Source organism: Phasianus colchicus, chromosome 12, assembly GCF_987193195.1.
Source record: "Phasianus colchicus chromosome 12, bPhaCol1.hap1.1, whole genome shotgun sequence".
NCBI classification, from domain to species: Eukaryota; Metazoa; Chordata; class Aves; order Galliformes; family Phasianidae; genus Phasianus; species Phasianus colchicus.
The window spans coordinates 10,707,718-10,732,064 of record NC_143447.1 but is presented as its reverse complement, the minus strand read 5'-3'; the positions used below and the strand labels follow the sequence as shown (position 1 = coordinate 10,732,064).

The following is a 24,347-nucleotide window of genomic DNA, read 5'->3' as shown; positions in this document are numbered from 1 at the left end:
GCCTGTAGTTTTGAATCTTAACATAAAAATGCATGAAAATGGGCTGTGCATTTGGAAAGTTAATTATCTTATTTTGCAAAAGAGAAAGCACTGCTTATAGCGAGCTCCTGGTTTAAAAAAAAAAAAAAAGTTGAAAGGAGGTACAATATCTCATCTTTACACCTAGCTAAGTATTGCCATACAGAAGACTTTCTATCATGTGAAAAACTACATTTCTTGTTCTATACTGCATTGAAACTTACTGACTTGGCTTAAGCTCTGTTGACTTAAACTTGGACTGAGAACTAAGTACATGTCATAATTACAGGGCCTATCTGTGTGCTAAGAACATACTGCTCTAGGAAGCACAGGACAGTTTGCATCCATGTTTGTTCTTATATGGGTATACTTAGTGTTTCTTTGTGGAAACTTAGTTGCTCTGAGAGGTCACTTGTCTATCTTGGATGGTTCAGTGTTTGTTGCATGAATAAAAATAATTTTTCTTCCTAGAAAGAGCTTTGCCAAAATCTAGGAGAGCGTGTTAAGGAACTTGAAAAAATGCTGGAAGAAACCAAATGTGAAAAAACTGAAATAATAAATCGGTTGACGAGAAGTCTTGAGGAAAGCCAAAAGCAGTGTGCAAACTTACTGCAAACAGGTAAGTCTTTTCTTCACACCATATCTTTCCTTACAGAAACAAGTCTGTGTTCAACATCAAGCTAAATGTATAGTGGACCACTAAACAAATGTTATGCTATCACAGATGCTTTCTTCATTTAAAAGTATTTTAAGAAATACTTTAGTGTTATCTGACGTGAATTGGTCAATAGTAGCTGATCTGTCAGCATGTACCTGGCAATTTCTGCCTTTGCATGCTTAGTACCTTGTACTGTCAAGCACATTAAAACATATCCATTATTAAATCAGTGGAAACTTGGGTAGATGTTATTTTGTGTTGTTAAAATCTATTTATTCATCTTTCTTACATGCCTTTTCAAGTTTCATTTGAAGTAGATGTCTACTCACAAATTCTGTAGTTCAAATAAATAAAAGCTGGTGTAGAAAAATACAGTAGTTGCAGAACTAAAGCTTTTAATTCTTGGGAAGTTTCAGCATGAACAACCATGATGTGGTTTTCACTAGTTAGGTCTTTGTGAAGCAGAGCTTTACTGTCGTACAATAAAAAATTCAGTATGACTTGCCATTCTAAATGCAAATGTTTAAGAACTTTTCTTATAGCTGGAGACTGCTTCTTGACAATTTCTATCAGTAGGAACAGTGTGTAGAATTTTCTGCTCGTTATGTCTTGTGCCTCCCGTTAGATATGGAAGTACTTTAATAGTTGTTTGCTTTCTAGGAAAGGACAACATAACTTACTGAAATGCCTTTCTTACCAGATCCTGGATTTAAGTGTATGTTCTGCTTGAGAACTGTGGTAATCTGGAAGAAAAGTCACTCCAGAGAGAGCATGGTGGTGGGGATGGAGAAGGAGAAAAAACTTATTAGCTCTGTATAACGTAGAAACTATATAAATGATTTTTAAGAGTGTAACTGCCAGCTGGAAAATCATGACTTTTTCCTCCATGCCTTATTCATCAAAAGCCTTACACCAATAATGAATTGGCAAACTCTTAGAACAAAATTCCTTATCTCTGGAGGACCCAAAAGTATCCTGTTTTCCAAGGCTGTCCTGTTCCTGTTAACTTTGCACAGTTTTGTGGTTTTTCGTTTTTTGTTTTTTTTTTTTTTAATTCTAATGAGCTACACAGAAAAGCAAACCTTTGGCACATCTCACTTCTCATGGTATTTGTTTTAAAGCTACAATAAAAATTCTGAAAAAATTAAGCCAGCATAGTTCCCAAAGTTGAATTCAAATTGTCACTTAAATTGGAGAACAGTAGTAGCCCAAGTTCACCTGTTTGGTGCAGTGAATATTCTTGCTGTTGTTCTTTGTATTTTTTTTAAATTATTTTTATTTTTTAGATCACATGGTCTTTCTTGCATATTTATGCTTTGCTGTTTTTCTGTTTTTATTTCTTTTCTTCCCTGCAATAGGCTCCATACAGGAGGCAAATCAGTTACGGTTTCAGTTGCAACAGGCTCAGTCTGCGCACATGATAAGCAATAACCTGAACAAGGCTTTGCAGGTTAATTTCTTTTATTAAATATTTCACTTTTAATTAGGTTTTGGTTTTAGAGAGATGCACATTATAGCTGACAGGCTGATGGTTTCCTATATATATTTGTGTGTGTGTGTGTGTAGGCACAAGTCTGAAATTGTGCATCTGACCCGCTTATGGAAAAGGAAGCACATAAATTCAATGTGTTGGGAATGTCATAAGTTGGCCTATAGGGAAGATTGTGGGTTTTATTTTCTGAAATTTTTTGATGTGCCATCAAGAAGAAATATTCTTAAATACCACTGGATGTTAGTTAGTGATCTCTTTTAAATCTGTCGTCTTAAAGCAAGGAACCCTAATAGATACTGGAGAAATAAACTGTGTATGCTTTTTGTATGGTAAAATGAACAACAGGGCATCACAAGTAGTAGTAATATTTAATTTCATGTAAGATCAATAGAATGTACTGAGCAACAGAAAATATTAACTGATTAATTTGTAGTTGTTGTATGTTATGCTTTGCTATCAAAATGATTGGTGTTAAAAAGGAAAAAGAACATTCAAGAAAATAGCTAGTGTATAGAAAGAATAACTCCATGTATTTGTTTGTAAGTATCATAGCCTTGATACATTTGCTTGGAGTTTCTCTGCTCTGTAACTTTTTGTCTGTTCTTTTAAGGATGAATTAATGGAACTGAAGGAAGAAATAACTTTGTATGAATCTGCTGCCAAACTTGGAGTATTTTTGAATGATACAGGGGGAGAGCTGCATATGAACCTCAGTGATTCCTGTGTAGATCTGGGGATTAAAAAAGTCACCATGAATAATTCAAGGTTCTGCAGGTACTGAGTAATTCTGATTGGAAAAAAAAATCTAAAATCTTCTATAACTTACATAAGTAATGTGTAAATTCAATTTTTTACTTCCTATTTTTTGTTTGGTAATAGATACTGCTTGTATCCCCAGGTAATTGGGGAAATAGGAATTTGAATTAAAATGTACATTGAATGCCTCATCACTGCTTAATGCATACTCAGGTTTCATAGGAGTATGTTATTGTTCCTTGAGTGTGATTCCTTTTTGGTGTTTCTGGAGTGATTTTTTTTTTTTTTTTTTTATCAATTGCCAGGAGAGTTCAGTAGAAAGCATATTAAAACATGTGCAACAAAGTAAGGAGTTTTTTTCACTTATGATGCTTAAGCAGCAGTCTGTTGCATGGCATGAGATTCTTGTATTCTTCAGGACTTGAATTCTGCTTCATTAAATCTTCTTGTAAAATCTGAAATATGTCATAGGGAATGTAGCAATATATTTGAGTAGTTGATCTGCATTTGGAGTGCCACTGAATTTCTTGACAACAGGCAGACATATCTTTAACATGAAAAAATTCTCTTTTCCTGCTTGCATGGATTAAGCTTACTGATAACTATTTTACCAATTGTATGGATTGTGTGAATGGTTTTGCTCAAAGATTCCATATGACTACTTCATGCCCATGCTGTCTCTATAGCAAGTCATCTTGAAGTACTTGAAGTACTTTGTGTCATGTTATGAGAATGAATCTTCTGGGGGAAACAGCAGAATGAATGTGTTTTGTGTACATTAATTGCAGCTTAATGAAAAAGCATGAGACTCTTGTTTTCATGTTCTCTCATTCTTTTTAGTTTTACATCTTAGAGCTGAACTTCTGTATTTATGGTAGTATCATTTGCTCTTCTTGCTAAGACTGACTTCTGGATAAGTATTATGTCTTCTAAATACTGAACTGGTTATGTTTTCCCTAATAGTATAATACAGAACAGAGACATGGATAAAGAACTCTCTAAAGATGAAATTATTGTAGAATTAAAAGCTGAACTGGAACGCTTATTGAGCAGTAATAAAATGAAGAGAAACCAGATTACTCAATTACAAAATGATCTTAAAGATTGCCAGAAGAAGTTAGAGGAATTCAAGCAGTTGTTGAAAGCAGAAAAAGCATCAAAAGAGTTGGAGGTTTGTTCTTTCACATTTTTCAAGTCCTTGTAATTTGTACTGTGGTTTAGTAAACCAAAGCAACATTAAAATTTCTTATGAAAACGGGACAAAAAAAATTAATGAAAGTTATGTAGCAATTCATAGCAATTAAGTAGATTTGACTTTGATCTTAGGGGAGATATTGTTGTTTTGGTGATACCTTGTTTTGTATCTGTGGTGAGAAAGAAAGAAACTGAATATCATAAGTTGGTCAGAATATGTCTCTTTAAGTGAGTTCTGATACAGTTCTGATAGTGCAGGCAAGTAAGCCACTGTGCTTTTTTAATTAAACCTAAATTTCACTGGGGGCAGTAGGTTTTCTTTATCCCAGTGGTGGTGTAATTGATAGGATGTAAAACAGATTGCTTTCTCATGGCATTCGCTCTTTAATTTGATCAGTCCTTTCATGGGCTGCATAAAAAGAAGCATGGCCAGCAGGCTGAGGAAAGGTGATTGTTCACCATCTACTCTACCATTGTAAGACCCCTCCCCTTCAGTGTTGCATCCAGCTCTGGGACCGGGAGCACGAGAAAGGCATAGATCTGTTAGAGTGGGTCACAGAAACGTTCAGAGCTGGAGCACCTGTGTCTGGAGCTTCTCTGTGGGAAAAAAAAGGCTGAGAGAGCCAGGGTTAAATCTGGAGAAAGGAAGGCTCCAAGGAGACCTTGTTGCAGCCTTTCAGTACTTAAGTGTTACATATAAGAAAGATGGAGAGATTTTTGCAAGGGCATGTAGTGATGGGATAAGGGATAATGTTTTGAGTTGAGAAAATAATAGATTTAAGTTACATATAAGGAAAAAAAAAAATCTTTGCTTTATGATGGTTGCAAGGCACTGGAACAAGCTGCTCGAAAGTTGGGGGTGCCTCACTGCTGGAAGTATTCAAGGTCAGGTTAGATGGGGCTGATTTTGTGGCAAGTATCCTTATCTATGGCAGGGATTGGACTAGATAATCTTTAAAGGTCCTTTCCAACTCAGACAAATCTGTGATCCATGAAAAATCTCTTTAATGTTGTGTGTCTCTTGACCACGTGGTTAACTTCAAATTGTGATGTGATTGGAGTTGTAACATGCACTTTTGTAATCTATGTGTTCTAACCTGGATGTGGGTCAGAAATACATTTTGCTTCAGGGTGTAGTCTCTCAGCTGGATAACAGCAGTCAGCTAACAAACACAATGTCGAATATATACTTTTAGGAATAGCATTATGAAACTTTTGAAGGGCAACAGTGATACTGTTACTGCACTGCAGTACTTTCCTTCTTGCTTGCTTTTGCTTTCTGTAAGTAAAACACAGTTGTAACTCTTTGAGGAATCTGTTTCTAGAGTGTGCGTACCTTTGGAAGTTATCATCTTAATTTTATTTTTTAGCCAGTGACAAATCAAAATGATGCTTTGGTGACCAGTCTGTTAGATTCTGATAATCTTAAGGAAGAAGTTTTGAGACTCAGAAAGGCAAATGAAACTTTGCTTAAAGAAATTCAGGTGAGACAAAAATGCTTTGCACTCCTATTTAAAAAAAAAAAAAAAACAAACCCAAAACTTGCAATTATAGAAGATGCCTTAAAATTCACCTGCTACTTTACTCCTTTTTGTGCAGAACCATGCTTTGACTATTGAAGAACTGAAAGAAAATGAGGAAAAACTGAAAAGCTCAAACCAGGATCTCTGCTGTCAGATGAGAAAGATGGTTCAAGAATTTGATGAGGATAAACAAGAAGCCATTGACAGGTTAAGTCCGTTAACACTGTTAGTTCCTTTTGTGAACTGTGATCCTTCATGTGTTCATGAGAAGAGTCTGTTTTGGAAATGTAGCTTCTTTCTGAAACAAAAGCTGAACCCCATTTTGAAGAGGATTCTTCACATAGGCAGTGTTTTCCTTCTTGAAATCATAGGTGTGAAAGAACATATCAGCAACACCATGAGGATACAAAAGCCCAGTTTGAGAAAGACATGATGCAGAGGTATGCTGCAGAAAAACAGCAGCTGATTCAGAGTTATGAAGAGACAGTCTCGCAGCTGAGGCAAGCATTTTCAGTTTTCTCAGTGCTGTAAAACATTTGTGCTTGAGGTCTGGACCTTTGTGCTTTTTAAAGTGGTCTTTCAAAACAGTATCCTGTGTGAGTTTAAAGATGGATTGCTAATGTGTGATTTGTACTGTGAAGGGCTACCATAGAGGAGCTGCACAGAGAGATGACCACAGTGAAGGAATGTTACATTGCAGTTTGTGGTGAGAAGGACACCTTGGAAACTACTTTAAGACAGATGTTTGCACATGAGCAGCAGATAAAAGAAGATAAGGTATTAATGCATCATATCATACTAAAGTATTTTTAAGATAAATCCACTCTTGTGTATTCCAACTTTGTAATGGTTCAGTGCAGAGACTTGGTTTAAAATACAGAACTGGTAACTCTTCCTGCAGCTACTCCTTTTCCTTCCCCAAAATATTGGCTCCTAAAGACAGATCATTCACTGGTGAAGGCTTGCTTTAACTGTTTTATTTTATTATTATTGTTATTAATTACTGGTGGTTTTTGTCCTAGCTCAAGAAACAGCTTTTAGAAGAAAAAGAAGAATCACTTAAAATTCTGAGAAGTGAGCTTGAGGAGAGATACAATAATTCTATTGCTGAAGCAAAGAGGCAGTGGCAGAAAGAAAAAGAAGTGCAGATTGAGAAAGAAGTTGCATTTGCCAAAGTGCACTGGGAAAAGGAAGAAAAAGAGGTGTGAAGCTTATACTGGGGATGTCAAGTTTTTTATTGATTTAACTGGATGAATTTATTTATTTTTTGGAGAAGGATTCTAAGTATACATGGTAGTGTTATGTATTGCTCTTCTGGCATTTGAAGTGGTTGATGAGGAGCTGTTGTTTCAGAAGCCTCTGAAGTCTGTAGGTTTTACAGTTGATTGTGATCTTTGGAAAATTAGGTTTTATAAAGTAACACTGCAGCATGTAATCACAGCTGTAACATACTGGAGTTTTCTACCCTAATCTGACAGTCAAAAGTTCAGCTTTCTGTTCTGCTGGGCTCAGCCCTCCTATGGAAATCTGTTACACATCTTTCCCCATGGAGGCTAGGTAGAAGAAGAAAAATAAACAGCTCCTTCTGTACCAAATGCACAGTGGAGGTGTAATTTGGAGGGTGCAGGAGGAAGTGGGGGATGAGGGGTCCAGGTATTGTGCCACTTTAAGGGTTTAGGTTTTGATGCTCTTTAATGCTTTGTTTGTTAAATGCTATTGAAATTCTATTTATATTAGAATGCTGGGGAAGTATGTCTTAAATCTATCTCTATATTTTTTTCTTAGAAGACAGAAGACATCATTGCAAAGATAGAAAGAGAATGGCAAACTAGGCTGGAAGAAGTTAAAAAAACTGTGTTTGAATGTAAGGACTGCAGCAGCCAAACAGATAGAGTAACATGTGTGAGTGATGCTTCAACTGACGAGTTAGCAAGGATTGTTGAGGATCAGAAGCTGCAGATCCAGAAGGCTCTGAAAGAAAAAAAGGCCTCTGAAGAGGCCTTAAAAGAACTTGAAATAAAGCTTGAAAGTAAATACCGTAAACGTCTTGCCAGCCAGGTAACAAATGACTGTCTTGTTTGCCTGGAGTTTGTGTAAGTCTCATGTGCCAGTATGCTGAATGGGTCTAGTTATATGCGCCACTGGGCAACCTTATTTTTTTTTTTTTTTTAGAAAATATGCTTTTCCTCTAATTTTCTTCATGCTCAGTAGTTGATATTCATTATATTAGAAATAATAATTAGAATCATATAGCTTTTTCTCTAGCTCTAATTTTTTACTTATCACTTGACCACAGCTGGTTGAGCTTTGCAGGAATTTTGAACATAACTGAGAAAAGCTGAATTTTGTTTACACCATTTTAATGGAAAGAAGATAGTTTAATCCACATCATTTTGGTATCTTCTTTTGCATCTGGAAATCCATTAGGTGTGGCTAGTCTGATTGTATTACTTTCTTTAAACATGAGCTGTCCCAACTGAACTCTTGTTTTTAATCTTTTTATAGGTTGAGGCAGCTTTAACCCAAGCACATGCCAGATCTCTGCAGGAATTAACAGACCTCAAAGAGTACAAGGTAAATCTAGAGACAGAACAAGAAACAGGGAACAGACTGAAACTGCAGCAAAGCTGTTAGCGGAAAATAAGTGTAGCTCTGAATAGGATTTCCAAATCTTGTATAGAATGGGTGAATGCATGTATGTAGGGAATTAGCAAGCAATGATGTTTCTAGTGTAGTATTACGTTGATATTTTTTTCTATTTTTGCATTAATAATGATGTTTTTATTAAAGGCTGTAGGAACTTCTCAGTGAACTATATATATTCTGTTTATTTTTTTTGTGTGTGTGTGTGTGTGTGTATAGCTATATAATATATATGCCATTTATATCTTTATAATGACTCTATTTTACTTGTTAACCAGTTGGCTTTGGCATTCTCTCCTGATGAAGAAAAATGGAAGAATGAGCATGAGAATACAGAGAAGTCTGGATCGATAATTAGAGAACTTGAGGAAAAGGTAGTTTCTCTCAAGAAAGAATTAGAGCTAAAGGAAGAAGAAATCCCTGTGACTATCAAAGCAGCAGTAGCGAAAGCCCGTGCTCAGTGGAACAAAGAAAAGCAAGAAGAAATTGCACAAATACAAGAGCAAAATGAGAGAGATTACCGATCGTTCTTAGATGACCACAGAAACAAGATTAAAGAGGTACTTGCAACAACAAAGGAGGATTTTGCAAAGCAGGTGAATGATCTCTCTGCTCAGAAGGAGGCAGAAATGAAGATGTTACTAGACCAAAAGCAGCGAGATTGGGAGGCTCAGGAAACAAAAAGACTTCAGGATGAAATTAATCGGTACGAGGAGAAGACTCTGCTTGAGCTTGAGTGTTTATTGAGAGAAGTCCATGAAGAGCTAGTTAAAAGCACCTATAGTCAGCATTCTTGGAAGGAGAGGATTTCTGATGCTCCTGTTGAATTAAATCATCACAAGGACAAACTGAAGGCATGCTTACAAAAGGCCTACAGAAGGACAGTTTACAAAATTCTGGAAAAGCATGAGCAAGAGTGGAAAGAGGTAATATTTCAGGGAATTATAAATAATAGCTAGAGAAGAGATGTGAGAAAACAGATGAGTGATTCATACCTGTTTCCCTCACTATGTAAAATCCACCTGATCCAGAGAATTGGGGAATCCATCGTTTGCAGTCATTTGTAACAAGTCCTTTAGAGCTCTGAGAGAGGGCTAAATCCATGGCCAGCATTTTAAAGGATGTGGTAAGGTACGGTTGTGAGACTCTCAATGTTTGTAATAGAAGACAACCAGGTTAGGAGTGTGATTTATTTATTTATATATTTTAATGCACACATTGATCAGTTAAGGACATGCATCCACAGTCTTAAGTTAGGAGCATCTTAAGAACTCATAGTGGCTTCTTAGGTTTATAGTACTGTGATTCAGAAATTTCTTTCTATATGTCAGAGTGGACAGGCAAATAAATGTGGAGGCATTGCTCTACAGTTCAGTGTAACTCAGAACTGTACAGTAACGATTGGATGTTGCATTTCTACTCATTAACTCATCTTCAGGGATGCAGTGGCATACTTTTGGCTAATGTTCTTAACTGCCCTCAGGGAAAGTCAAGCTAATATAAAAATAAACCAAATTTAAAAGTGTACATCTCGTCTGATGCAGAATATTCAGAGCCCTGTCTGTACTTTTTAGCTTCCTGAAAAGATATCCACTACTACGCCTTCTGTAGACTCTTTCTGTTCTGAATATTCTGTTCTGACACAACTGCTGTTCCAAAGTCAAACTCTGTGTGTTCTCAGGTAGTGCTATTACAGGGAATTACACTTAGTAACCATTCTCAATGCAAGAGTACCTGTTTCCATCGCTATTCAAGTTGCTCTCTTCAGTTCTAGTTCAGCTGGGGTGCAAGAATCAGAACTAATACAGTCCTTTGGGTTGCTCGTTCATCTTCATACTAGCTTTAATAAGTAGTATGTTGTGGAACACATTGTTTGGCTCTTTGTTGGATTTTCAGACAGTGTTCTTTCAATTGCAGAAAAATGAAAAGCTACTGAATATTGCAAATAAAGAAACGTGCTCCTGCATGCAAGGAGGTGATGGAGAAACTGGGGACATGGCAAGATCCCCTTTTTACAACATTGGACAGCAAGCAGAAACACAAAGAAGGCTGAGGAGACGGCATAAAAGTGGGACAGATGGAGGTATTGAGTTTGTTTTCACTCTGACAGAGCTGTATGTTATCCAATTAGGCTTAATAGGCTTGAACTTGTGAACTTGATGATAGAGGGAGATGGAGTTGTTCTGATGGTAAGGTTGTAGACAGAGGAACAATTTCAGCTTTGATGATTAAAAGTTTGTATGCAAGCCAGCGCTGAGCCTGGTGAGCAGGGTGAGGACTAAATGGTATACTGGAGCAGGTAAGTATTAAGGCAGAGCTTTGAAGTCCAAAATCTACTGCTTGCTGCAGCTGTCAGGCAATACAAGGAATTGTGCCTTTGAATCAAGGGCACTGTTGTGTCAGGAATGATTCTTCAGCTGGCAAGATAGTTTCTCTAGTTCTTTTGAGGAAGAGTTTAGTTGCTGAGGAAATGTGAATCCCCTGGGTGATGCTTCTCTCCTCCTCTTCCCTGCTCCAACTTCCCTCTCAGCCCTTGAAGTGTGCTGATAGTTGAGCACTGTAGCTTTTCCCAAAGCTGTCCCATGCACTATGGCAGGACTGGGGGCTGCATAGCTAGGGAAGAGCTTCATGGGAGGCAGAGCAATGTCTCTGGGGCTTTTAGTTTATTTGAGTTGTTGTGCAACCGAAAAACATGAAGGGAGAAAGCCCCAGAGAGTGTTTGGCTTTGTGCCTATAATGCGGCTTGAATTCCTTCACCACCAAAATAACAAACCATCTATTAAATGCAAAACAATGCAGGCAGCACAGCCCTTCTGGCTCTTGAGCTCCCTGTGCTGCCTGTAGGAAGCAGCCATTGCTCCCCTGGAAGTAGCCCAGTCTCTGTAAATTTCTTAACTTAACTCAGTGCAGCCATGTGTGAGCCTTCCCAGCTGGGCGAGTTTCCTTCAGCTGTCTCCATCAGGCCCTGCTTGGCTGTTGGCTTTAAAAATAAATAAGTAAGGGGATAGATAAGTGGCAGTTCAGCCTCCCGGTGTCGGATTGCTGCCTGTTTTGAGACCTCTGCACCTGATTGTTGATGGGAGCGTGCTGAGGCTGGGAAGGCTGTGTGACTTGATTGGAGCTGCTGCAGGTTCTGTAAGTGGCATCCAGGCTGTTGTGATTCCTTACATTGGACTCATACACGGTTTGCTTCCTTAGCGTAGAGTGGAAATAGCAAGGTTGAATATGATTCATTTGGGACCCTTGAGTGATGGGTGACTTCTAGTATCTTCTGTTTCAGATCAGCAAGGAGCAAGAAAGAACCTTTGGTCTCAGGAGGTTTTGTGCTGCAAACACTGCAGCCAGGAGCTGGAAAAGAAAGAGACTGTGTGCCAGGACTTGAAAAGAGAGTTGGAGACTGCTCAGAAGCGTCTTCATCTCTCTGTAAGGAAGCAGAGAGCAATGTCAGAGCAGGTCCAAGGTAAGGATGGTGAGTCAGAAAGGAAAACTGTGAATGTCTTGGCCTGACTGGCTGCATTTATCTCCTTTCTTGCTCGATAGTTTTCTGTGGATGTAATGGTGTGTCTGCGCGTGCTTTAACAAAGTGAAATGGGAACCATTGCTCTCATAGCTGTAAATTGAGTCTTTGCTTTGGGCCTTGCATGTTGTTGTTCTGCTCAAGCTAAGTCCAGTAGGTTCATTTACTTAGACTTCTGCAAAATGTGCTGTGTTCGATTCCTATATGCTTGTCTCTGGCACAGCTGATTGTTTACTGGGAATGCTTGTTGACATTAAGGTCTTCTACATTAGGGCAGCAGTTTGTGATGTTTTATGTTGAACTCTGTTTGAATGTAGGGAAGTACATTGTTTTATGGTTCATTACTGGCTTTTTCTAGAAAACGAGAAGCTTGTGGAATCTCTAATTGCAGAAAACACTGAGATGAAGGCTAAACTGAAAGACATGGGCACGTCACCAAGGTATTTCAAAAAGCAATATGAACAAGGGGGTGTTTGTAAGGTCTGGGCTGCTCTTAGGCCTTGTGACTTGTATTATTTTCAGGTTGCTGTCCAAGGGAAGTGTCTCAAATGCCTGTTCATCCTGTGGCTCTGTGAAAGGACTGGAAGAAATGCGTGCTCAATACATTAAATCCGTGGGCAAGATAAAGAGTAAGTACAAGAGGTTCAGTTAAATGATTGGGAGACCAAAATCATTTACTTGGTACTTTTTCCTTCTTCAATTAACTTGGCCTGGGAGTCTGACAGCCAGGTCACTTAAGAATGCCCAGTTGATTTCTTACTGGTGGGAATGTTGCCATAGTCTTGGGCAAGCTTCACTGTGAGGTTATGCTGTCCCTGCTTTGTTGCACTAATTTCTGTTTCTCAGATGGTACAAGCCTTGGATGTGCCAACCAGCACTCGTCCCAAATCCCTGCACCTTGTGTTTTCCATGAGCTAAATGCAGATGGAGGTGGAGGGTGAGCCAATTAGGTTGTTGTGTCCGATGCTTTGTAGAGGCTGGCTCTGGGTCTTTCAGCAATGTGAAGCCTGTGGACCACAGCAGGTTGTGGATTTGGGCAGGAGGTTGGCTGGTAAATGTTGGCCCTCACTGCAGGTCTACTCAGCAGTCCTTTTTGTGGTGTTTTTCTTTCTCTCCCCTCTGTGGCAGAGCTGTACCTAATGCAGTATGTTTCTGTAGGTGATATGCTGTGTTATATCCGTGAAAGTAAGGAGAGAGCTGCTGCAATGATTAAGTCAGAGGTTCTTAGAGAGCGCCAGGAGACAGCACGGAAAATGCGGAAGTACTACTTGACATGTCTTCAACAGCTTCTTACTGATAATGGGAAACAGGAAGGGTAAGCTCCAGCATGACTGGATATCTTTGATTTTGAAAGAATCGTGTCAACTTGAGTATAGCATTGTTTGTCCAATAGCACTGTTCATCCTATGTTGGCGCAAGCGGTAGTCAGGCCTGATCTGATGAGATAGGTGTGGAGTCACTGCTGAGATTGATGGCAGAGAATTGCTGAGCTGTCTGACACCTTGTCTTCTCAGTATTCTTTGACTTTTGCTGTTGTTACTTTTATGTAAAATGCAGAGTCTGGAGATCTTTAATTTTTTTTTCATGTTCTCTGGTTATCGGCAGAGCTGAAAAGAAAATAATGAATGCTGCCAGCAAGCTTGTTACAATGGCTAAAGGACTTGAAACACCTCTTCGACACACATTGCAGTGCAAAACTACCTGCTCAGGTATGTTGGATTATTTGTCTATTTTCTTCTTAACCGCGTAGATGTAATGTGCATAGTAATTAAAATTCAGGTGTTTAGGGAGGCACAAAGTATTTATGAGCTTGTGAATGGATACGTAAGCATAGGCTGCTTATTTTGAGAATGCTGTTTGATCTATATTTTAAAAGGGCCAATACCCCCTCCCTCATTTATTATTATTTTTTTTAATCTTCCATTGTTAATTTTTCTTTTATTTGATCCATTTCCTTCTCTACTGTTCTAGCTCTGCTCTTAAATTCTGACCTGCCAACTGGAGTAGAATACTCAAAAAGAGATTGCCTGTCTCAAACTAGGCCAAACCATATGGAAAGCAAATCTTGTGGCAAAAATACACCTGAAAAAGCTAACGATAAAGTTGTTCAGAAATACATTCCACGTGACTTGAGACAACAATTTGATGCAAGACAAACTGAGACACAACATACGCTTCATGAAACAGATACTTCACATCTTCAGAATAGGAATATCTATAAACGTCTTGTTAATGCTGAAAGCGATGGACTGTCAAAGATTCTTCCAAATATAGAAGAAAAATGCAGCCCCATTGTAAACATAGACAAAGAACTTTTGTGTGCAGCTAGTAATTTTGCAAATCCAAATGTCCCTTCATTTGCTTGTCAAGGACAGTTAGAAAATGTAGATACAGCCAGACTTAAAAATGGCCCTGCCATCTCAGGGTCAGCTCATCACGTGCTTAAGAGTAAAAATGAAAGAAAAACCTTGAAAGATGATAAATGTATCCTCTCACGTGGGACCTGGCAAACTACGTATGAAAGAATTCAGGACTTTGATTTTCCCAGAACTCCTGAGAGGGATGAAGGAAGCTGCAGTGAATGGAGTTCTGCGAGTGGAAGCTTGCATCTGGATGGTTCTGATAAGTCTGCAGTGTATCCTGAAGAAGAGCCCACTACTAATTAACACAGGCAGAGTGTGTACTGTGAAGGACATGAAAATTTTGGTGGTACTTGGAGAGAACTCACTAATGGCAATGTCAAGAATCTCAATGTAAAAAACAGCACTATAGTTTGCAGTAGAGACCAACTGAGGTCAAACTCGGATCGTATTTCATCTCTTGGGTCTGACAAATCAAATTCTGCTAACACGCAAACTAATACGCTGCCAATCTGAAATACAGAAAGATACTGCAACAATGCTTTGAAAAGAATGGCATGGGATTCCCAGTCTCTTCAGCAAGGCACTGATTCTGGTAGCCCACTTAAAGTAAAGTAAAAAAAAAACAACTTGAACCAATATCAGTGATAACACATTTTTTTTCCCTTTCAAGTGAGTATAAATGTGAGTGTGAAGAAAGGAAATGACCCGGTTTTACTGGGTCCATTTCATGACCAATGTTACAGTTTAGACTGTTGCATGAAGAAACTCTATGCAATCACTTGAAATATTAACGTAGACTTTTGTTTACCTCTGTAACAGTGCTTTCATAGCTGTTTGTAGTGTATTATGTACTTTTATTAAAAATAATCTATTTTTATATTAAATTAAGTGTACAGTGTTTATATAAAACAAACCTACTGTCGCTTGTGGTAATCTTTTGAAATGGTTATGAATATTCCTTCAGAGCTCAATGAGAGGTGTTGTTTGAAATGAGTTTTTCAATTGTCTACCTATTTTGAAGGACACTCTCTAGACCTGCGTATGTCTTCATAATAAGTATAAATACTGATATTATCATAAATGAAATTTCAAGTATTTTCTTTTGAGTGCAGCAAAAAACAGATTGTACTGGGCAGAGGAAGATACAGATGAAGGTAACTACATATTGCAGATGTTCTTTAAATAGTTACAAATTTAAAATGGAAGTGTAATAATTCTTTTCCTGATGGTTTAAAAGCTTGCCTTTAGGAGCCTGTTTGAATTTAAGAGCACCATGAAATGCATTGTTTTTCTTGGGGTACGATTTTACTTTCTAGGGATACTGTAATGAAAAACAAGCATTATATTGCTTGCTTTATTGGCTTCATTTGTGTTGCTTGCCTAGTGTGGTTAATGCTTGTTGCAATTAATTGCCTGGTTTTTGGTCAGCAATTCACACCAACAGTAATACAGAACACAGTAAAAAAAAAAACTAAACAAGACAGTCTACTTGGCCTGTTATTATTCTGTGATATCAGTAGCAGTAAAAGAGGGCTGAATATTTTCCTTATAAGAGGTGTGTATACATTTCATGTGTAATAATGTTTAGCTGTTACAAGAATGCGCTTATGTGATCTTTCACAGTCAAAGAGCACTGTCTCATCTCAGAATCTTCTCAGTTTTTAAGAGCGCAAGATCCAGAAGGAATCTTAGGGAGAAAAACATTTAGCTCCCTTTACAAAAAAGTGCTGCTTGTTTGTATTTCAGGCCAGCAAGACTGTTTTGTGACTGGTCAGGTGGTCGAATGAGCGTGCTAAATTTCTTGGTGACCTTTAACGTTGCCCATAAATGCAGCCCCGCTTTCCCTTTGGTGAAGGAGGGGTTTGTCATCGTCAGTGGGAGCGAAATGAGGCCATGAGAGATGGCTTGTGCCTATACAAACACGAGCTGTGGTTGTTTGAGGTCCAAATTCCCATCTCTAAGCTGAGGAAATAACTGTGGCCTTGCGTGCAGGGTAAAAGTTTTTTCTGGTTGTCCTTTAAACCTATGGGGAGGTTCTTTTTTCAATACTGAGTGGCTTTTTTGGTTTGCTTAAACATTTCCCCCAAATAGCACAAGATTTATTAACAACAAAGAAACTCCTAAAAAAAACATAATGCGTAAACTCTGCTTAAGTGGTGCTTGAACAGGTGTTTAAACCACTTTATCAGATTAACCCATTCCTTGGGCTAGGCCAGAAACCTTTGCTGGATGAAGAAAGTATGCATCTGCAAAAAAAGACATGCTCCTTGCTAACCTAATGTTTATTGTATCCTTTGCTGCACTGACAGCTTCAGAGAGCTCTGAATCTGCTGTTTTTCCACTTTTTTTTTCTTAAGTATTATCATTATCAAAGCAACAACTGTCTTTCATTTGAAAATCTAGTTAATTTATAAAAGAATAAGGCACCCTCCTTGAATTCAGATTATAAATTACATATGCTTAATATCTACAAGAATATAGTGTAGTTTTTTAAGAAGAAATTCCTTCTATTTCTGTTTCTTACGGGCAATTTGCAAAAGTGTGTTTAATGTGAATGTACAGAGTTGTTTCTTATGGGGTGGTATTCATACTAGGTAACCTCCCCGAGCTCTAAGGAATTGATTAAGGTGATTAAAGAATCACTTTCTAGAGATTAATGTAAAGACAAGTATTTACAGAAATGTATGGTAAATCAACAACTGTACAACTTGTAAATATGCTATTGCAAATGTGGTGGGGGATCTAGTATCAGCTCCAAAAGTGTCTTCTCTGAAAACTTTGTGCTTTTATTCACAATGGAGAACAAGCAGTGAAATAATTGTAGGGAAATAATTATTGTGCAGAGAGATCATGCCCACATGTGTGTGGAGGTAGGGTTATAAATGTAGGGAGCTGAGAAGAGCATCTCTTTTGTGATGGAAGTCTGGGAGATGGGCCACTTAACCTGGAGAGGAGGAGGCTCAAGGATCATTTCATCAATGAATGTAAAAGGAGGATGGAAAGATGACTGAGCCAGGCTTCTCTTAGGCCTAATGGTGTGACAAGAGGCAATGGGTGTATACCAAAACAGTCCATATTGTGGAACTGATACCTTTGGTGACTGCTGGAGGAGGTGTTGGAGTGCTGGGGTTGGCAGGAGATGACACTGCTGGCACCAGAGGGGCCTTTTGTGTCTTAATTATGTGGTGGTTGAGTTAACTAGAAAATGTGCTTCTCTAGAAGGTTGGCTGCTTTGATGGAATGGGGAGTTGAGTGATTTCATGCCCAAATAAAAACGGATGTGTAATAATTGAAGTACATTTGTAGAATTTTATTGCTGTTGTCTACTGAAAAATGTTCAGGTGTTCTGTAATCATAATCAGTAAAGTGTTTTGTGCATCTTCATGAGTAAGTAATAGTAGAAGTGGGGATGTGACTTTTAGTGAGTTCACTGAATGGAGGCTCTGCTGTGTGCCCCCAATCAATACTCATTCCAAGATTTTTTGCAGTAATTTTTTAGTCGCAGCAAAACTTTGTTTTGTTGAAAATTAAAGAGATTTATGTACTAGGGGAATGCTTTCACCTTTTGAGTTGCATCTTAGAGAATATTTGAAGTAATTTTTGAGAATGTTGATACCATTAAGATAAGCTTTTTGTAGATGATGACGTGTTAGACATTGCAACTGAAAATCAGGAAAAGTATTTAACATGTGGCAGCTGATGTTTTTGCACCAGTGAACACGTGCTTTGACAGGATAGAGAAAAATGGGGCTGTGGTACCAATACTGCAAATAATAACTGAATACATTGTGTAGTTCTTGAGTTGTCAAATAGAGAAGCCAGAAAGGACTACTGGGATGTACAAGAAGCTGTGCATGTGGCCACATATCAAAGCCTCTCTGAAAATTTGAGAGAAGAGCTGCATTCTGTATGGGAATTGGTACAAGTCAGTTAATAAGTTGTCTGTCTTTATTTATTTCAATTATTGTTGTTTTCTTTGTTTCTTAAAATAACTTCTGTAGACAAAAAGAACTGACTAAATTTTTGGAGGGCAGGTTAAGCTGCTCTGGAACACAGTGTCTGTCAGCAAACTGAAGATGTTGGTTTTTTTGTTCCTTTTATAGCTTTGCTTCTTGATCCTGAATAAATGATGCCTCCAAAGTGCTCCTGTTTTCTCAAAGATGGCAACTATTTTAAAACAAATGAAGTCGTCTTATTTTGGTGCAGTGATTCAGATGTGCTCCTGACAGTTTGAAAGCACTGTATAAGTTTCTATCAGCCCTGAATAACTCTATGAAGCACAAAAGCTGTGAGTTCTCAGCAGTTAAATGTTCTTTGGTTCCCACTGGGAAGGCGGGGGAGTGAGCGGAGTGCTGTGGTGCTTTAGCCACCTGCTGGGCTAAACCACAACAGACTGCTATATGCTTTCAGAAGAAAATTAAATTACTTAATCTTGGTTTATGTTGTTAATTTATTAAATTGAAATTGTTTATTAATTTGTCACTGTACATATTGCCTATCAAGTCCATATGAACTAGTAAGTGCAATCAAGCAGTCTGAGACAGTTGTTTTTGCCCTCAGCAAAGTTCAAAATGTAGTTCCAAGCCAAGGAGTTATTATCTAACATGACCTGCTTGTTTCTTACACACCAGTGAACACTGGGCAGATTTTCTGCTCAGGTGCACCTAACACATATTTCATGCTTAGCTGCTTTCTTTCTGTGGAATGGCGCATTTGACCTGAAAGAGATTGGTGTTGCCAAAAATATTAAGTGTTCATTCTTTCTTTCTAAGTCATCTCCCTTGGGAGATCTACTTAATGTGCTCCACTCCTGCCATCTGTAAGAACAAGTGACATCGGGGTACTGATGCAGAATATCCCCTTTGTAACCACAGTTCTCAGAGTATCTATTTTTCACTTGCAATATTAACTTCACTCTGTCCTTGTATGTACAATAATCTTGAGTGCTAGTTATCTTGCTTTGGGGCTGATGAACTGGAAGTGGTAGCATTATTCTCTGTTTGGGTCCAGTTGCTTGATGGCTTTTCTGAACACACAGACAGTGAATCATTTAAGTGATGACTTCTGTGTAGTAAAACAGACTTGTGTGTTCTCATCTGGATTTTAATGCAGATTCTTGAGAGCAGGTTTTGAATGCTCAGTACCTTTCTTGCATGTTATTCAGGGAGGAATTTCAGCATGGTAATTTTGCAGATTATTCTTCGAAAGCTGTCCACCCTATGACACATCTATCTGGTAAATTTTCCCTTACCTCTTTTTGGTGAGGTTCATTTCTTAAAAAGAGGCTGCCAGGAAAAAATATTTAGGTTAGTAACTGTAGTCTTATAAGCATTACGTGGTGTAAATCTCTTTAGTGAATTCCAGCATTGTAAACGAATGGTGTCTTTTCAGTGCAGAAATAAAATCATGATTTTTGTGCAGGCAGTCTGTTTCATCTGTGCCTGCCTATCTTTGAAGGAAGTTGTATGCACTCATTTGAAAAGCAGTTAACACCTTGTTTGTTCTTTTTCGGTTGCAGCAGCTCTTGGAGGACAGTGAAGACCAGCTCTCCAAGCATTCAGACTAGCATTCATGAGACTGAAGAGCAGTAAGGCTTTTTGCTCTATTAGTGCTTAAATTGTACTTCTGAGAGTGGAACCAAATCTCAGCTGGTTGTGTGTAGGAGAGCAATCTAAATAAAAGGGGTGCTGTACTGCCACTGGCAGTGTGGTTGGGGCCCCTGAGAGACAAAGTAGGTATCACTTAATTTAATGAAGTGGGCCTCAGTAGGTTTTTGGTTTTGTTTTTTAACCTGAGGTCCTAGGTACCATAACTAAACTTCTTGTTTCTCTCTAAATCTAGGCTTTGGAAGCCAGATGGAAAGCAGAACAATCATCTTATAATAACTGATATTCAAAATGTAAGTTTGTGTAAGCAATGATGTACGAGTAAGAACTGTTCATTGATGACAATACACTAAATACACTAAATATTCTTGAAATTCACTGAAGAAGTAGTTTTAATGTAGGCAATGTGCTCTGCTATTCATTTGATGATGTAAAACCCCAGGAAGAAAAAATTATGGTAAAAAAAATCTCAGTTTTGAAAGGGGACTCCAAGTGATACTGTTTGTATATTTCCACTGCAGTATATTTCTTCTTTATTCTTTTTTCCAATTTTGGGGAAAAAAACCAAACCACCTTGCAATTATTAAAGAGTAATAGAGTAACAGCTATTAATAACTTCTAGTGTTGAGTCTTAAAGTCACCCATTTCATGCAGTCGAAATCTTCAATCAAAGTGTTGTTGCCAAAACCAGTGGACAGACTCCAAGGAGCGTACCATGTATCTCATGAGCTCTCACTGCTTTGCACTGGAGCAATTTGTTATGCCTGGAAGAATGCAGTAACTGTAGACTTGGTTTCTTCTTTACTTAAATGGATGATTATTATGATGTGGAGTTTGTACCAAGGGATTTCAAGTTTTTTATTGACTTAATTTGATTAACTTATTTATTTTCAGGAGGAGGATTTGTATGTATGCATGTATGGTAGGTTTATGCATATATACACTTCAAATTACTATCCTTTTCTTAAAACAAACAAACAAACAAACCCTATTGTTATTATTATTCATTTTTGCCTGCCACAGCGATGAGCTTCTAGAAGAAAAGGAAGATTATCTTAATATTCTGAGGAGTGAGCCTAAGGAGAAATGCAGCAATTCTATTACCAAAATAAAGAGACAATTGCAGAAAGAAAACAAAGAGCAGGCTGAAAAGGAAGTTTCATTACTCAAAGTCCACTTTGAGAAGGAAGAAGAGGTGTCAGCATATCACAGGGAATTCCAAGTTTACTGTTGATTTAATTTGAATTTATTTATTTTCAGGAGGAGGACTTAAATATATGATAAACTTATGCAAACATTCATTTTAACTAACCTTTTTTTAAAAAAAAATACTATCTACCTCATTCTGAGAGTGAATGGCTCTGCTTTCTATACTGTTTGGTTCAGTCATCTCATGAAAGTCTGTTCTGCGTGCTTCCCAATGGAGGCAAGCCAGGAGGAGGAAGAAAAATAAACTCCTTTAACAAACGCATAGTGGGAGGTGTAATTAGGAGAGTGCAGGGGAGTGAAGGAGTGTCAGGGATGCTAAAATGTGCCTCGAGGGGCTTAGGTTGTGGTGTTCTTTGGCAGTGTAGAGCCCTGTCTTGCAAGGAAGAAACTCTTTGCTCACGGGGTGTGATTTTGGTGTTCAGCTGTCAGGCAAGGTTATTGGTTTAAGCTGTTTTTTGTTATTGTTATTAAATGCCAGTGAAATGCTATTTATATTCAGACAGTAGGGATATTGTCCTAAATCATTTTTTCTTTTCCTTGGTAGAAAGAACAAGTCACTGCAAACATAAGAAGAATGGTAAAGTAGGCTTCAACAAATTAAAAAAAAAAAAAAAAAAAAAAAAAAAAAGAACAACCTGTGGTTGAACATAAGGACTGCAGTGGTTATACAAACAGAGTAATGTGTGAATGATATTTCAACTGAAGAGTTAGCAAGGATTGTTGCTGAGTGTCAGAAGCTGCAGATCCAGAATATTCTGAAAGAAAAAGTGGAAAGTGAAGAGGTCTTAAAAGAGCTTGAAATAGAACTGGGAAGCAAATATTGTAGATGTCTCGTCAGCCAGGTAACACACAATCCCCTGGGTGATGCTTCTCTCCTCCTCCTCCCTGCTCCAACCTCCCTCTCAGCCCTTGAAGTGTGCTGATAGTTGAGCACTGTAGCTTTTCCCAAAGCTGTCCCATGCACTATGGCAGGACTGGGGACTGCATAGCTAGGGAAGAGCTTCATGGGAGGCAGAGCAATGTCTCTGGGGCTTTTAGTTTATTTGAGTTGTTGTGCAACCAAAAAACATGAAGGGAGAAAGCCCCAGAGAGTGTTTGGCTTTGTGCCTATAACGCGGCTTGAATTCCTTCACCACCAAAATAACAAACCATCTATTAAATGCAAAACAATGCAGGCAGCACAGCCCTTCTGGCTCTTGAGCTCCCTGTGCTGGCTGTAGGAAGCAGCCATTGCTCCCCTGGAAGTAGCCCAGTCTTTGTAAATTTCTTAACTTAACTCAGTGCAGCCATGTGTGAGCCTTCCCAGCTGGGCGAGTTTCCTTCAGCTGTCTCCATCAGGCCCTGCTTGGCTGTTGGCTTTAAAAATAAATAAGTAAGGGGATAGATAAGTGGCAGTTCAGCCTCCCGGTGTCGGATTGCTGCCTGTTTTGAGACCTCTGCACCTGATTGTTGATGGGAGCGTGCTGAGGCTGGGAAGGCTGTGTGACTTGATTGGAGCTGCTGCAGGTTCTGTAAGTGGCATCCAGGTTGTTGTGATTCCTTACATTGGACTCATACACGGTTTGCTTCCTTAGCGTAGAGTGGAAATAGCAAGCTTGAATATGATTCATTTGGGACCCTTGAGTGATGGGTGACTTCTAGTATCTTCTGTTTCAGATCAGCAAGGAGCAAGAAAGAACCTTTGGTCTCAGGAAGTTTTGTGCTGCAAACACTGCAGCCAGGAGCTGGAAAAGAAAGAGACTGTGTGCCAGGACTTTTACAGTCTAGGCTGCTCTTTCACTGTGTGACTTGTATGCTTTTCAGGTCACTATCCAAGGGCAGTGTCTCAAAAGCACGTAGATCCTGTTGCTCTGTGAAAGGAGCATCTCTGGAAGAAGTGTGTGCTCAGTGCATTAAAGCTGTGAGCAAGACGAAGAATAAGTACAGGAGGTTCGGTTAAAAGGTTAGGAGAGCGAAGTCATTTACTTGGTACTTTTTCCTTCTTCAGTTAACTTGCCTGGGAGTCTGACAGCCAGGTCACCTAAGAATGCCCAATTGATTTCTTACTGGTGGGAATGTTGCCATAGTCTTGGGCAAGCTTCACTGTGTGGTATGAAGCCTTGTCATGCTGTCCCTGCTTTGTTGCACTAATTTCTGTTTCTCAGATGGTACAAGCCTTGGATGTGCCAACCAGCATTCGTCCCAAATCCCTGCACCTTGTGTTTTCCATGAGCTAAATGCTGATGGAGGTGCAGGGTGATCTTTAATTTTCTTTCATGTTCTCTGGTTATCGGCAGAGCGGAAAAGAAAATAATGAATGCTGCCAGCAAGCTTGTTACAATGGCTAAAAGACCTGAAACACCTCTTTGAAACACATTGCAGTGCAAAACTACCTGCTCAAGTAGGTTGGGTTATTTATCCGTTTGCTTTTTTACCATATTTATTAAAAGCATGCGGTAATTACACTGTAAGTTGGGTGTAGGTGGAACCATGTTCCTCGCACTGTGGAGGTTTGCAACCACCTGAGAAACCAATTAGTTGCATCCCGGATTTGTATGGGATTTGGATGATGTCATCAAGCTACTCTCAGCAATGTTTGGAAAGTCATGTGAACTCTCTGGTGACAGAAAAAAAGACCGTGTCGTACCCATTTTCAAGAAGGGTAAAAAGAATGGTGCACTGAACTAAAGACTTGTCAGCCCCACCTCTGTGCTGGAACGGATCATGGAGCAGATCCTTCTGTAAGCTGTGCTAAGACACACAGAAGAGATGGTGGTGATATGGGATAACCAGCATGGCTTCACCAATGACCTGTCTGGTCAACCTAGTGGCCTTCTGCGATGGCATAACTGCATGAATGGACAAGGAAAAAGTCACTGATACCATCTACCTTCACTAAGGCCTTGAACACTGTCCCTCACAATGTCCTTTCCAAATTGGAAAGATATGGATTTGATGGCTGGGTTGTTCAATGAACATGAAACTAGTTGCAAAATTGCACCCAGAGAGTGATGACTAATGGCTCAATGTCTGGATGGAGATCAATGATGAGTCCTTCATGGGGTCAGTACTGAGACCAGTGCTGTTTAATATTTTCATCAGTGACGCTGACAGTAGGACTGAGTGCTCCCTCAGCTAGTTTGTGGATGATGTCGTGCTGTGTGGTGCAGTCAACATGCCTGAGGGATAGGATGCCATCCAGAGAGACCTAGACAGTCTTCAGCAGTGGACCCGAGGTGACTGTCATGCAGTTCAACAAATCAAAGTGCAAACATGGTTGCAGCAACTCCCTCTATCAATACAAGGGATGAAAAGGTTGAGCACAGCCCTATGGAAAAGGACTTACAGGTACTGGTGGATGGTAAGCTAGATATGAGCCAGCAGCATGA

The 24,347-nt window shown here is 38.9% G+C and overlaps 1 protein-coding gene and 1 long non-coding RNA gene across 5 annotated transcripts in view; both read left to right on the top strand.

Annotated features, from left to right (window-relative positions):
• The window catches only part of CEP152 (centrosomal protein 152), a 30,801-nt gene extending 7,383 nt beyond the window's left edge, over positions 1-23,418 (top strand). The window contains exons 10-28 of one of the 4 annotated variants that reach the window (XM_090148914.1): positions 490-637; positions 2,035-2,126; positions 2,779-2,942; positions 3,888-4,095; positions 5,489-5,602; positions 5,718-5,848; positions 6,013-6,141; positions 6,283-6,418; positions 6,664-6,843; positions 7,427-7,699; positions 8,147-8,215; positions 8,563-9,210; positions 10,202-10,367; positions 11,565-11,744; positions 12,160-12,241; positions 12,324-12,430; positions 12,960-13,116; positions 13,368-13,514; positions 23,364-23,418. In XM_090148914.1, coding sequence (XP_090005040.1) covers positions 490-637; positions 2,035-2,126; positions 2,779-2,942; positions 3,888-4,095; positions 5,489-5,602; positions 5,718-5,848; positions 6,013-6,141; positions 6,283-6,418; positions 6,664-6,843; positions 7,427-7,699; positions 8,147-8,215; positions 8,563-9,210; positions 10,202-10,367; positions 11,565-11,744; positions 12,160-12,241; positions 12,324-12,430; positions 12,960-13,116; positions 13,368-13,514; positions 23,364-23,418 — 3,186 coding nt within the window. Of the gene's footprint in view, positions 1-489; positions 638-2,034; positions 2,127-2,778; positions 2,943-3,887; positions 4,096-5,488; positions 5,603-5,717; positions 5,849-6,012; positions 6,142-6,282; positions 6,419-6,663; positions 6,844-7,426; positions 7,700-8,146; positions 8,216-8,562; positions 9,211-9,315; positions 9,416-10,201; positions 10,368-11,564; positions 11,745-12,159; positions 12,242-12,323; positions 12,431-12,959; positions 13,117-13,367; positions 13,515-13,772; positions 18,059-22,635; positions 23,156-23,363 lie in introns of those variants that run through there. The other 3 variants (XM_090148913.1, XM_090148915.1, XM_090148916.1) reach the window with 3 other exon arrangements.
• Positions 19,499-21,060, top strand: LOC149916270 (uncharacterized). Its single transcript, XR_016470392.1, has 3 exons — positions 19,499-19,751; positions 20,006-20,063; positions 20,794-21,060. It is a non-coding gene; the product is annotated as an uncharacterized LOC149916270 (long non-coding RNA).
• Positions 23,419-24,347: the final 929 nt, after the last annotated feature.